Source organism: Mustelus asterias, chromosome 9 (genome assembly GCF_964213995.1).
Source record: "Mustelus asterias chromosome 9, sMusAst1.hap1.1, whole genome shotgun sequence".
In the NCBI taxonomy this organism is placed as follows: Eukaryota; Metazoa; Chordata; class Chondrichthyes; order Carcharhiniformes; family Triakidae; genus Mustelus; species Mustelus asterias.
Window position 1 is genome coordinate 133,004,412 of NC_135809.1, and position 13,546 is coordinate 133,017,957.

Genomic DNA, 13,546 nt, shown 5'->3' on the forward strand with positions numbered 1-13,546 from the left:
CAGCATGGTAGCACAGTGGTTAGCACTGTTGCTTCACAGCTCCGGGGACCTGGGTTCGATTCCCGGCTTGGGTCACTGCCTGTGTGGAGTTTGCACATTCTCCTCGTGTCTGCGTGGGTTTCCTCCGGGTGCTCCGGTTTCCTCCCACAGTCCAAAGATGTGCGGGTTAGGTTGATTGGCCATGCTAAAAATTGCCCCTTAGTGTCCTGGGATGCATAGGTTAGAGGGATTAGCGGGTAAAATATGTAGGGATATGGGGGTAGGGCCTGGGTGGGATTGTGGTCGGTGCAGACTCGATGGGCTGAATGGTCTCCTTCTGTACTGTAGGGTTTCTATGATTTCTATAACCCTCCATCCTATTAAGCTCCATGTACTCATCCAGGAGTCTCTTAAAAGACCCTATTGAGTTCGCCTCCACCACCCCTGACGGCAGCCGATTCCACTCGCCCACCACCCTCTGTGTGAAAAACTTACCCCGAACATCTCCCCTGTACCTACCCCCCAGCACCTTAAACCTGTGTCCTCTCATAGCAGACATTTCCACCCTGGGAAAATGCCTCTGAGAGTCCACCCGATCTATGCCTCTCAACATCTTATACACCTCTATTAGGTCTCCTCTCATCCTTCGTCTCTCCAAGGAGAAAAGACCGAGCTCCCTCAGCCTATCCTCATAAGGCATGCCACTCAATCCAGGCAACATCTTGTAAATCTCCTCTGCACCCTTTCAATCTTTTCCACATCCTTCCTATAGTGAGGCGACCAGAACTGAGCACAGTACCCCAAGTGGGGTCTGACGAGGGTCTTATATAGCTGCATCATTATCCCCAGACTCCTAAACTCAATCCCTCGATTGATAAAGGCCAGCACACCATACGCCTTCTTAACCACCTCCTCCACCTGCGGGGCCGATTTCAGAGTCCTATGGACCCGGACCCCAAGGTCCTTCTGATCCTCTACAGTACTAAGAGTCTTTCCCTTTATATTGTACTCCTTCATCCCATTTGTCCTACCAAAATGGACCACGACGCATTTATCTGGGTTGAAGTCCATCTGCCACTTGTCCGTCCAGTCTTGCATCCTATCTATGTCCCTCTGTAACTTCTGACATCCCTCCAGAATATCCACAACACCACCAACCTTCGTGCCGTCGGCAAACTTACCAACCCATCCCTCCGCTTCCTCATCCAGGTCATTTATGAAACCTTGAGTTCATCATAGGTTCATCTTGAATCTATGTCCCCTCATGGCTGACCCTTCTACTAAGGGGAACAACTGCTCCTTATCCACTCTTTCCATGTCTCTCATAATCTTGTACACCTCGATCAGGTCACCTCTCAGTCTTCCCTGCTCCATGAAAACAACCCAAGCCTATCCAACCTCTCTTCATAACTAAAACTTTCCATTCCAGGCAGCATCCTGGTGAATCTCCTCTGCACCCTCCCAGTGTAATCACATCCTTCCAATAATGTGGCGACTAGAACTGCACACAGCACTCCAGCTGTGGCCTCATCACAGTTCTATACAACCCTACCATGACTTCCCTGCTTTTGAAATCTAATGTGAATAAATTGTTTTGATAAAAAATCGCTAATTTGTCAGTGGAATGACTCCTGGAGTGAAACACCCTTTCCTCACATTTATGCCAAAATAGAAAAATTGTTGGGGTCTAGCCTGGCTTCATAATATACCTTGGGATTCTGACCCGGGCTCCTAACAAAATTTGGGGGCTCGTCCAGAATTTAAAAATATAATTGCTTGTTTGGCTTGGGATCATTGAATGCAAAGACAGTGGGTGTTGAGGACTTGGTGCTTTCTTTCAGATGTTGCGTTTGGTTAGTTTAAATCGGGAATGTCTTGTGAGAACGGCTCTTTCAGTAGCTAAGGTTCTCCTGGGTGTGGAAGAGGTCACTCGGTGTGGTTCTCGTAGGGTGGTTAAAGCAAAGCTCTTGGATTTGGTGAACAAGCTGCAGTTGATTTTGCCTGAAAGGATAAGGAAGGAGGAGATTGGATGATAGCTCAGTATTTAAAAACACCAGAGACACAGTCTGAATCATTGGAATTGGCTAAAATTCAATTACAAATAAGCAGTTGCCACAAGAAAAAGAATTGAGACAGCTTGAATTGGATTTAAAGGAAAGGAAAGAGGGAGAGGGGAAAGAAAAAGAGAGAGCATTTAAACTTCAGAAACAAGAAATGCAAAAAAAAATTATCGACTTAAATTGATGGCAGCAAAGGCGAAACTTGAGAAAAGTGAGGGAGAATGAACCCAGTTTAGTCAAAGGCCTATTGGGGATATGTTTAAATATATTCAACCACTGCCAAGGTTTTACGAGAAGGATGTAGAAGCCTTTTTCATTTCATTTGAGAAAGTAGTTAAACAAAACATTGCCACAGACCATGTGGGTATTGTTGCTTCAAACAAGGTTGACCGGTAGAGCAAGTGAAGTGTTTGCATCACTCTCAGAGGAGGTAGCTAGTGATTAAAATGAGGTGAAGAAAGCCATCTTAAGTGCATATGAACTTGTGCCAAAAGCCTATAGACGGAAGTTTAGAAATATAAGGAAGGAACCTGGTCAGACGTATATACAATTTGAAGGAATCAAACTCTGACAGGTGGATAACAGCATTGATGTAGGCCAGACATATAATGCTCTTAGGGAAATGGTTATTTTGGAAGAATTTAAAAATTCACTTCCTGAAGTAGTGAGAACCCATGTGGAAGCGCAAAGGTTTAAAACTGCAAGACTGGCAGCAGAAACGGCAGGTGATTATGAGTTACATTCACATCTAGATTATTAATGGACACTACAAAAACAAGGGACCCAGCACCGATCCCTTTGTCACTGGACAAAGGCTTCTCGTCACAAAAACAAGTCCCAAACATGTTGAAAAGTGAACATGGTTAACTCCTGACCAAGCTGAGCACTCCACCCCTTTTGATTTGATTTAATTTTGTCACATGTATTAACATACAGTGAAATGTATTGTTTCTTGCGTGCTATAAAGACAAAACATACCGTTCATAGAGAAGGAAACGAGAGAGTGCAGAATGTAGTGTTACAGTCATAGCTAGGGTGTAGAGAAAGATCAACTTAATGTGAGGTAGGTCCATTCAAAAGTCTGACAGCAGCAGGGAAGAAGCTGTTCTTGAATCGGTTGGTACGTGACCTCAGACTTTTGTATCTTTTTCCCGACGGAAGAAGGTGGAAGAGAGAATGACCGGGCTGCGTGGGGTCCTTAATTATGCTGGCTGCTTTGCCGAGGCAGTGGGAAGTGTAAACAGAGTCAATGGATGGAAGGCTGGTTTGCGTGATGGATTGGGCTACATTCATGACCTTTTGTAGTTCTGATGGTAAATAACTCCTTATCGTTCAATTTAACAGATGTCAATCATAACACATATTGTACTCGCAATCAGATTCATGCAGTTAACTATTAACTATTCTAGATTTAGACTGAAATGACAATTTATAATTTCAAATTATTTTATTTCAGACCTGTTGACGGTGAAGGAGTACCATTCCTTACTTCAGCTGATTTGTCAAGACTTTCCAATGGATCTTGCCCAGAAAGCAGCAAGGTAAATAGTTTTTGTTTCCCCTACTTAGCAAACCTAACTGATTCTCCCAAAACATTTCTAAGAATGGTCTCCGGCGGGAACCGCGATGCAGTTCTCATTGGGTGGGTCGGTGTAATCCCGATCTCAATCCACCCACTCTTAGACATTCTTTTGGAGCTTGGGGTTATTTGTGAATGAGATGTGTGGGACCTAAAGACACCGACAAGGAAGTCTCCTCAGAGATCCAGGGCGCAGCTTTTAACCCGAATAATGCTACAGACCCCCGCCCCCTCCCCCCGCTACTCCGACCTCTGACAAAGATCTTCTGACAAAGATCACCAATCACTGGCATCAGGCCCAGATTGGGGGGGTGGTGGGGGGAGCATACCGGGAGGTTGCTACATTTGACTTTAATCTCGCTAATGAGATTAAATTTTCTGGGCGAGATTCTGATCACGCCAGGTAGAACCGGTCGGGAGCATTGGAAATGATTTAACTCCTGCGGAAATCCCGGGCGAGATTCTCTGGCCTCCCAGCCACGTGTTTCCCACTGGCGGGAGGTGGTGCGTTGTTTGCTAGCAGCGGGATTCTCCGGTCCCGCCACTGTTAATGGGAATTTCCATTGACATCGCCCCACGCCGGCGGGAAAACGGTGGGCGGGGGGGGGTGCGCTGCTGGCGGAAGTGGAGAATCCCACCGGCGTGGGCGGCCAGAGAATTCCGGCCCACGTTTCCGACCTCTCACCAAATTCACTGGCCCAGCGGGATTTGGGCCCAGAGCTAATGGGGCCGGAGAATCACCCCTTGCGTCTCCAAACCAGGGAGGCCCAGTCCAGAACTGATGTGACAGAGTGAAGAGGTGACGGATATTTTTACTTTTGTGACAATATTTTACTCTTTCCACATGCTGGTGATTAATGCTCAGTAATTTCCTATAATCAGTTTGTTAGCCAACTGGTATAATTGTTTTTGCTTTGTTTTCCCAAACTTGATTTAGTTTGTATGAGAGGTATTTGACTTGTATGTTGAAGATATCTCGCCAGCAATGGAGTGCTGCATTGTATATGTAATTTTCTGTGGAATGATCAAACTTCATGTTTAATTCACAGGCAAAAAGAAACAGAGGTGAATGAGCTGGTGGCTGCCAATTTACAATTTATACAGCTGTACTTTATTTCTGTGCTAGCTATTGCAGCATTGGTTCATGCCTTGGAAGTTTCTGAGGCTGATATAGAGGAATGTGAATATTTGCAAGGGGACAAATGTGAAATACTGTACACTTAGGGTGAAATCTTACCAAAAGGTGGCAGAGTGGTGATCCCGGTGGAAAAAAATGGCATGTTTCTCTCTCGATCTTATCAACTCTACCACAAAAAATAGAGCTGGGCATATTTCAAGCTGTCAGGGAAGGGGCAGGGCCTCAACACACCAGCAAAGCCTGGCTACACTGAGATCCGGTCACCATGTTTAAAGGGAGCCTCGAACAGAGAAAAGAATGGCCTCCCCATCAGCCCACCCTGAGGTGTCAGGGGTTAACCCCCCCCCTCCCCTCCCCCACCTCCACCCCGAGTCAGGGCTGGCACCACATGTCTGAGTGAACCTGTTGTAAATATTCACATGGTTTGACAATATGGCGGGAGGGTGGAGATCAATATATGGCAGGGAGTGGGGGGGGGGGCGTGGTTAATGACAAGTAAATACATTAAAATGTATGAACGGGTTTGTTCTCACTGGAACGACGGAGGTTGAGGGGTGACCTGATAGAAGTCTACAAGATTATGAGGGGCAGAGTGGATAGGAGCTTTTTCCCAGGGTGGAAGAGTCAATTACTAGGGGGCATAGGTTTAAGGTGCGAGGGGCAAGGTTTAAAGGAGATGTACGAGGCAGGTTTTTTACACAGAGGGTGGTGGGTGCCTAGAACTCGCTGCCAGGGGAGGTAGTGGAAGCGGATACGGTAGAGAGTTTTAAGGGGCGTCTTGACAAATACATGAATAGGATGGGAATAGAGTGATATGGTCCCCGGAAGGTAGGGGGTTTTAGTTAAGTCGGGCAGCATGGTCAGTGCAGGCTTGGAGGGCCGTAGGGCCTGTTCCTGTGCTGTAATTTTCTTTGTTCTTTGCTGGGCGTCAACCTGATTACATCAGCAATGAGGAATGACGAGAATCAGAAGTCCCAATCTCGCCATTCCTGTGGACGGCGAGCATGGGCTCAAGGTCGCCCCCTTTATTAACTGTGTATTAATCATTCATTGGAGGGAGGGAACAAGATAATGACTTCAGTGAAGTAGCACTGACCCACAAAGCGGGAGAGCATCATTAGTTCACCATATATTGAGTACAAGATACTGCCTGAAGGTAATGTCTAATCAAAAACAACAGAAGAAAACAGGATAAGTGAGCCTGTGCTGCTTTTGAACATCTTACTGAAGATAATTGGAGATCTGGGCACCGCCCAACCACCTTCAGCTGCTTCATTTGCTCCAATGCAAGACACTTTCTGAAATAGCATTCCTGGTGGTTGCCTCACCCACTGGCAGTACATCTGGAAATTGGCTCATATTTCATCTCTCAACTAATTTAAATGTTTGTAAGGAGAAATGTGCTTGGAGTGTGCTCAAACTTCCTTTCTTCTCATCCAGCACCACACATCGGACAAGCAATCTGACTGTTTGGAGACATTGGAGGGGTCAGGGGGGCTGGTAATGAGGTGGAGTCTGGTGGGGTTTTCAGCGAATGTGTGGAAACTGGCGCCATGTTTTCGAACATCACCCAAGATCAGCATGTAGTGAGAAACAGGAGGGGGACAAGGATTGATCCTTTTGGACACCTTTATCTTCATCAAGATGTCGGCACGGTGGCACAGTGGTTAGCACTGCTGCCTCACAGCGCCAGAGACCCAGGTTCGATTCCCGGCTTGGGTCACTGTCTGTGTGGAGTTTGCATGTTCTCCACCTGTCTGCGTGGGTTTCCTCCCGGTGCTCCGGTATCCTCCCACAGTCTGAAAGACATGCTGGTTAGGTGCAATGACCCAAACAGACGCCGGAGTGTGGCAACTGGGGGAAATTCGCAGTAACTTAATTGCAGTGTTAATCTAAGCCTTACGTGTGACTAATAAATAAACTTTAAAAGCAGCACGGGCTCACTTATCCTTTCCTTTCTTCTGTTGTTTTCGATTGAACATTACTTTCAGGCACTATCCTGCACTAACCAACTGTGTGGGAGAGGCAGGCGAAGCCATTGCTGCTGATTCTCTGTCTATAGCTGGGCAGCAAAGAATGGAACCAGGCAGCTGGACAGCAGAGCCGGGGGAGGTGGAGTGGGGCCGTGTGGTGGGGGGAAAGATGTTGGAGCACAATCTTTATTTGACCCCTGCTGCATCTTCTTTGCTCTGATTGCGATTGCTTCTTTTAAATTGTACCCAGTGAATTTACCAAACGTTTCTATTTCTTGCTGCACCCTGAGCTGGGGAATGCAGTTCAGTGACAGCAATCATAATTCACAATAAAGGTTAGTTATTATGCTGTCTTGGGAGCAAAAGCAAAGAGACGATGCAGTTACAAAATGGTTTCAGAGTGTTGGATGACAGCCTTTTGTGACAGTCTCCAGGCAGTTGTATCCCAGCATTTGGCACTGGAAACATAAACCACTCACTAAAAACTATATCATTATGGTTTTAAAATTACATTTTAAAAATATTTTTCAACCAATATAATGTCTAATGACAAAATTTAAAAAAAAGATGAGGATGGATTATTCAATTCAACCATAAAGTGCAGTTTTGAATCTATTGGATAAGCATATTCTTTAGACAGACACACTGGAATGAGTTATTTATCAATAATTTAAATGCAAATTTGCCTCACTGGGGACAATGCAAGAACTGTCACAGATCAGACTTTCTTCCACAATTGTGTGCGTGTTTGTGCCTCTTTATATTTTACCTATTCTGAGACATGGATTTTCCTGTATCCTCATTCTCCAGCTTTACCACCTCTTTGATTTGATTTGATTTATTATTGTCACATGTATTAGCATACAGTGAAAAGTATTGTTTCTTGCACGCTATACAAAGCTTACCGTACATAGAGAAAGAAAGGAGAGACTGCAGAATGTAGTGTTACAGTAATAGCTAGGGTGTAGAGAAAGATCTAATTAATATAAGGTAGGCCCATTCAAAAGTCTGACAGCAGCAGGGAAGAAGCTATTCTTGAGTCGGTTGGTACGTGTCCTCAGACGCTTGTATCTTTTTCCTGACAGAAGAAGCTGGAAGAGAGAATGTCCGGGGTGCGTGGGATTCTTGATTATGCTGGCTGCTTTTCTGAGGCAGCGGGATGTGTAGACAGAGTCAATGGATGGGAGCTGGTTTGCGTGATGGACTGAGCTTCGTCCACGACCCTTTGTAATTTCTTGTGGTCTTGGTCAGAGCAGGAGCCATACCAAGCTGTGATACAACCAGAAAGAATGCTTTCTATAGTGCATCTGTAAAAGTTGGTGAGAATTGTAGTGGGCAAGCCAAATGCCAAATTTTGATAGTCTTCACCTTACCCCACAATATTGCTTTGTCAAGAGGCTGTAGGCTTACAATCCTGCACTGACTGCACCAAGGTGCTCCCAGTCAGCTAGCAGTGAAAAGCAGCTGGACCGTGAGAGGGAGCATTGTCAAATGGAACATGGGAGTTCCACTCAAAATCCTTTCACTGCTCGTACATTGCTCCGCACACCATTTCACCCTTGCCAACCCGCCCTCCCCAACCATTTCGCTGCTGCACACAACCATGCTGCCTTGTCTCCCAGTGACTGAGTGTGTCCCTGCATGGGTGCAGGTAGAACAGTCTTTCTCAGTATCTCCATGCTCTCCAAAACTCAAACAGTATCAGCCAAAAACAGTCAGAGCAGAGATCAGAGCAACCTGCCTCTACCCCAGCTGAAACCACTGGAGCTTCACCGTGTAGTTTTTACAGTTTATTTATTAGCATCACAAGTAGGCTTACATTAACACTGCAATGAAGTTACTGTGAAAATCCCCTAGTCGCCACACTCCGGCGCCTGTTCGGGTACATTGAGGGAGAATTTAGCATGGCCAATGCACCTAACCAGCACATCTTTTGGACTGTGGGAGGAAACCAGAGCACGTGGAGGAAACCCACGCAAACATGGGGAGAAGTGCAGACTCCACACAGACAGTGATCCAAGCTGGGAATCGAACCTGGGTCTTTGGCACTGTGAGGCAGCAGTGCTAACCACTGTGCCAGTGTGTCACCCCAGATTCAAAGTGTACAAGTGTACGCACGTGGCTTTATGAGAAAATGTAATATTGGGAAGTTTCTGTTGATTAGTTAAAGCACAAACGCTTTACTCTTTTGCACCATTTACTCATGTCATGACTTTGATAGCCACTGGTATCATATAGCCACCAGGTCCAACAGGCAGCAAGTCTTCTTCCAGGAATCGGTAGGTTTCCACCACCACTTGGTGCAGCAACTTGAACCTTGTCAAACACACATCAAGGAAAGCCTCAGTTGTACACCCTGGGTTGGGGATAGTGCCTCCTGTAAACTGACATCTCTGTTCCGACTGTCCAGCTGGAGGTTTCTCAAGCAGACGCTGGTTTTGGTTCTGACTTTGGTGCTGGTTCTGGTGCTGGCTGTGTTTGTGTTGGTGCTGGTTCCCATGCTGGCGGTGCTGGTTCTGATTCTGATTCTGGTTCTTACTCTGGGGCTGTACTGGTTCTGTAGCTGGTTTGAGCACTTGTCTTAATTTGGCAATGGCACTGGTTTTGCATCTGGTGCTGGTTTTGATTCTCTTGCTGGTTTTGGTTTTGGCAATGGCACTGGTTTCGGTACTGGTGCTACTTTGGTGCTGATTTTGGATCTGGTGATGGTCTTGGCACTGATTTGGATCTGGTTTTGGATCTGGTGCTGTTTTGGTGCTGATTTTGGATCTGGTGATGTTTTTGCCACTGATCTGGTGCTGGGTTTGATTCTCTTGCTGGTTTTGGTTTTGGCAATACACTGGTTTCGGTACTTGTGCTGTTTTGGTGTTGATTTTGGATCTGGTGATGGTTTTAGCGCTGATTTGAATCTGGTTTTGGATCTGGTGCTATTTTGGTGCTGATTTTGGCCCTGGTTTTGGATCTGATGCTGGTTTTGACCCCAGTTTTGGTTCTCTTGCTCATTTTGGTTTTGGCAATGGTCGTATTGCTCCTCCTTTAAGGTTCGATCGAGACAGCACCCATTGTGCTATGATTCAGAAAACCCCCAGAACATAGAAAGTATTATCTCAGCATAGGCACGTCTCTGCCTGTGAGCCTGGTGGAAGCAGAGGTGATGAATGAGGTCGAAAGGATATGGGTGTGTATGTGAATGAAATAACCTTGTAAGGCTCCAGTGATAGAGAAGGAGTGAGGAACTGATTGGAATGTTCTACAGAGGCAGCATGGTCTCAATAGATTGACTGACTTCCTTCTGTGCCACAATAACTCTGGAACAACATCACTCCAATTGATTGATAATGGTGGCACAGTGGTTAGCACTGCTTCCTCACAGCGTCAGGGACCCAGGTTGATTCCCAGCTTGGGTCACTGTCTGCGTGGAGTTTGCACTTTCTCCTCGTGTTTGCGTGGGTTTCCTCCGGGTTTCCTCCCACAGTCCAAAGATGTGCAGGTTAGATGGATTGGCCATGCTAAATTGTCCTTTAGTGTTCCAAGATGTGTAGGTGAGGGGAAGTGCGGGATAAATACATGGGGTTACGGGGATAGGACCTGGATAAGGTGCTCTGTTGGAAAGTCAGTGCAGGCTCAAAGGCCCAATGGCCTCTTTCTGCACTGTAGGGATTCTATGGTTTTACACACTTGTCGCCCCTGAGGTGGGTACACTCAACACTCAAGTTAAACGTGGAAGTCAATGGGTTGAAACTGACTTCCGGTGTTAACGCCCTGCACCCGCCCCGAATCCACCCCCACTCCAACTCCAGATTAAAATACCTCCATAAATTTCACCAGCCCATCCACAACCTCCAGCTATCAGTACTAGGAAAATATCTCTCAATAAATCTATCGCAAATAATTTACTGGTTTTCTCTCTTCAAAGTGAAGCTTATTTCTTAAGGAAATTGATTTAATAACCTGAGCTAGATTAGTTATGGCATGCTGAGACACAAGCAGTTACTATAGCACCTGGCCTGTAGGTTCTGTACACTTCAGTGAACCATCACAGTGCATTAGTCAGGAGTGACTTAAAATTCATGGCCAAATGGCTGCATTTGAAGCATTTATTTTCTGCTAAATTAAAAGTTGCTCTGATTATTCTTCCCATGCCACATTGAGCTGATTACTGCTGACAGACCCACATGTTTAATTACTTTCTAAAATTCTAGCTTTGTTTCAAAACAACTCCAAAGATTTCTGTATCTGGGCATTGCATCAAGATGTGGAAGTCTTCCAGTGTGACCAGTTTGAACTATGTGCTAACTCTGGCTGGCTCAGTGGGTAGCACGCTCGTCTCTCGATCACAAGGTCCCAGGTTCAAGTCCCACATCAGGGCTTGAGCACAAAAATCAAGGCTGACACTCTGGTGGCGTTTGGAGGAGATAGTGAATCAAGGCACTGTCTGCCTGCTCAGGTGGATGTAAAAGGCCCCAGGGCACTGATTTGAAGAATAGCGTGGGAGCTGTCCCCATTATCCTGGCTAATACTTATTGGCGCAATGGTTTGTACTGCTGTCTCACAGCGCCAGGGACCCGGGTTCAATTCTGGCCTCAGGTCGCTGTCTATGAGGAATCTGCACATTCTCCTCGTGTCTGCGTGGGTTTCCTCCGGCTGCTTCAATTTCCTCCCACAGTCCAAAGATATGCAGGTTAGGTTGATTGCCCCGTCGTTTCAGGGGGACTAAACTGCCCCTTGGTGTTAGGGGGACTAGCAGGGTAAATACGTGGGGTTACAGGAATAGGGTCTGGGTGGGATTGTGGTTGGTGCAGACTCGATGGGCCAAATGGCCTCCTTCTGCACTGTAGGGATTCCATGATTCTATGAAAAAAGATTATCTGATCGTTATCACCTTGCTGTTTGTGGGAGTTTGCTGTGCGTTAATTAGCTGTCATGTTTCCGACGTAACACCAGTGACGACAATTCAAACAGTACCTCGTTGGCTGGAAACACTTTGAGATGCCCAGTGGCTGTGAAAAGGGCTAGATAAATGAACGTTTTACTTTCTGTTTGATAAGACTTTCAACCGAGGCAAAAAATGCTGGCCTTTCAAAGGAAGGTTGAGTGCATATTTACAAAACTGGATCTGGAGCCAGAATTGGAAGGAATTCATGCATTATTTTTACTAAGTGGCAATTTCTAAGTCTGTTGTTGAGCATATACATCACTATATTGGTGCACACAAGGCTGACGCCTACAGAAGGCTCAGAGATTCCTGAGCTAATTGGGACCATTTTGACCAGGGGCCAACTACATAGGAGGGCGTGGTGCTGTAGACCACAAAATTCATTCCCTAACCACTAACCCTCCTTGGTCACCGTCTGAAACTGAACCAGTCTGTCCATGTTTGTCTCCCAGACAACGTTGGCACCTAGTTTAACACTGAGATGAGCGATCATACCCAGTCCATCATTAAGATCCATTGCTTCTATTTCCCTAACATTGCCCGTCTATGGCTCTAACTCTGCTTATCTGCAGAGATTTTGAACCATCCTTGTTTCTTTGATTATCCCAGTCATTTACTTCCGTTTGTCGAACCAACTCTATCAATACCACCTCTTCCTCAGATGCTTCAGGCAAAGCCAGAAGAAAATGATCTAATTTCCAAAGTTGAGGAAGTTATTGCGGAAGTGGTATATTTCATTGAAAAATATTTATTAAGATAACTACTATATAAAAAGATAGAGCTCGTATCTCTAAATAAATGTGCTTATTTTGTGTTACCGTTTTCTCTGACTTGCAAATCAAGAACCTAACACCTGTTGGAGATGTCCTTTACAAAACTGGGCCGCACAGGAAAATGTGGCCCACATCCACCCCAATTAATAGCCCTTAAAGAACTGCTGGAGACCACCACCAAAAAAGGAAGATGGTGTTAAAATTCCTTATCATGGAGTCCAGGAGCACCAGAGTCTTCCTTCTAGATCCGCTGCTGTGCCTCCAAACAATACTGGTCCCCGGCGACCCACATCAACCGCCTCTCCATCCATTGATTTCTCCTTCCGATTGCCCAGCTCTCTTTCTCAATCATTCCCAGGGTGGCAAACAACGACCTAAATTTGAAATGCTCCTTGGCAGCAAGCAGCCAGCAGACACTTGTGCCCTTGCCTATTTCTGTGAAATGAGGGCTGTGGTTGGGCGTTGGGTCTACCCATTTCGCAGATTGCCCTCTGCACCCGGTTCATGCCACACAAATCAATTTCTTGGCCAACAGTCCTGTAAACTATAGGATCATGACGTTGTGGGAAGGAAATCTACGGTGGCACAGTGGTTAGCACTGCTGCCTCACAGTGCCAGGGACCCGGGTTCGATTCCCGGCTTGGGTCACTGTCTGTGCGGGCTCTGCACGTTCTCCCTGTGTCTGCGTGGGTTTCTTCCGGGTGCTTCGGTTTCCTCCCACAGTCCAAAGATGTGCGGGTTAAGTGGATTGGCCATGTTAAATTCTCCCTTAGTATCAGGGGGACTAGCTAGGGGTAAATTCATGGGGTTACGGGGATAGGGCCTGGGTGGAATTATGGTCGGTGCAGACTCAATGGGCCGAATGGCCTCCTTCTGCACTGTAGGATTCTATGATTCTATGATAGAAGAATCCTGCAGGAGTTATGGCATTCTCCTTCCCCGGTTTTCTTTTTATAAATGTTCTTTCAATTATAAGAGACCTTACAGCGAGGTTGTCTAAGCACCTGTTTTTGTGGATTACTGCCGTACAATCTGTTGTCAGATCACATCATGTTTATACTCTGAGATGACTCAGTTACTGCCAAGTGATATTGATGCTTCACTAACC

General features: G+C 46.0%; 1 protein-coding gene across 1 annotated transcript in view; it reads left to right on the plus strand.

Annotated features, from left to right (window-relative positions):
• cstpp1 (centriolar satellite-associated tubulin polyglutamylase complex regulator 1) overlaps positions 1-13,546 on the plus strand; it is a 285,867-nt gene that overhangs the window by 202,278 nt on the left and 70,043 nt on the right. The window contains exon 4 of the mRNA XM_078221049.1: positions 3,496-3,580. Within this exon, the coding sequence (XP_078077175.1) occupies positions 3,496-3,580 (85 nt within the window). The remainder of the gene's footprint in view (positions 1-3,495; positions 3,581-13,546) is intronic.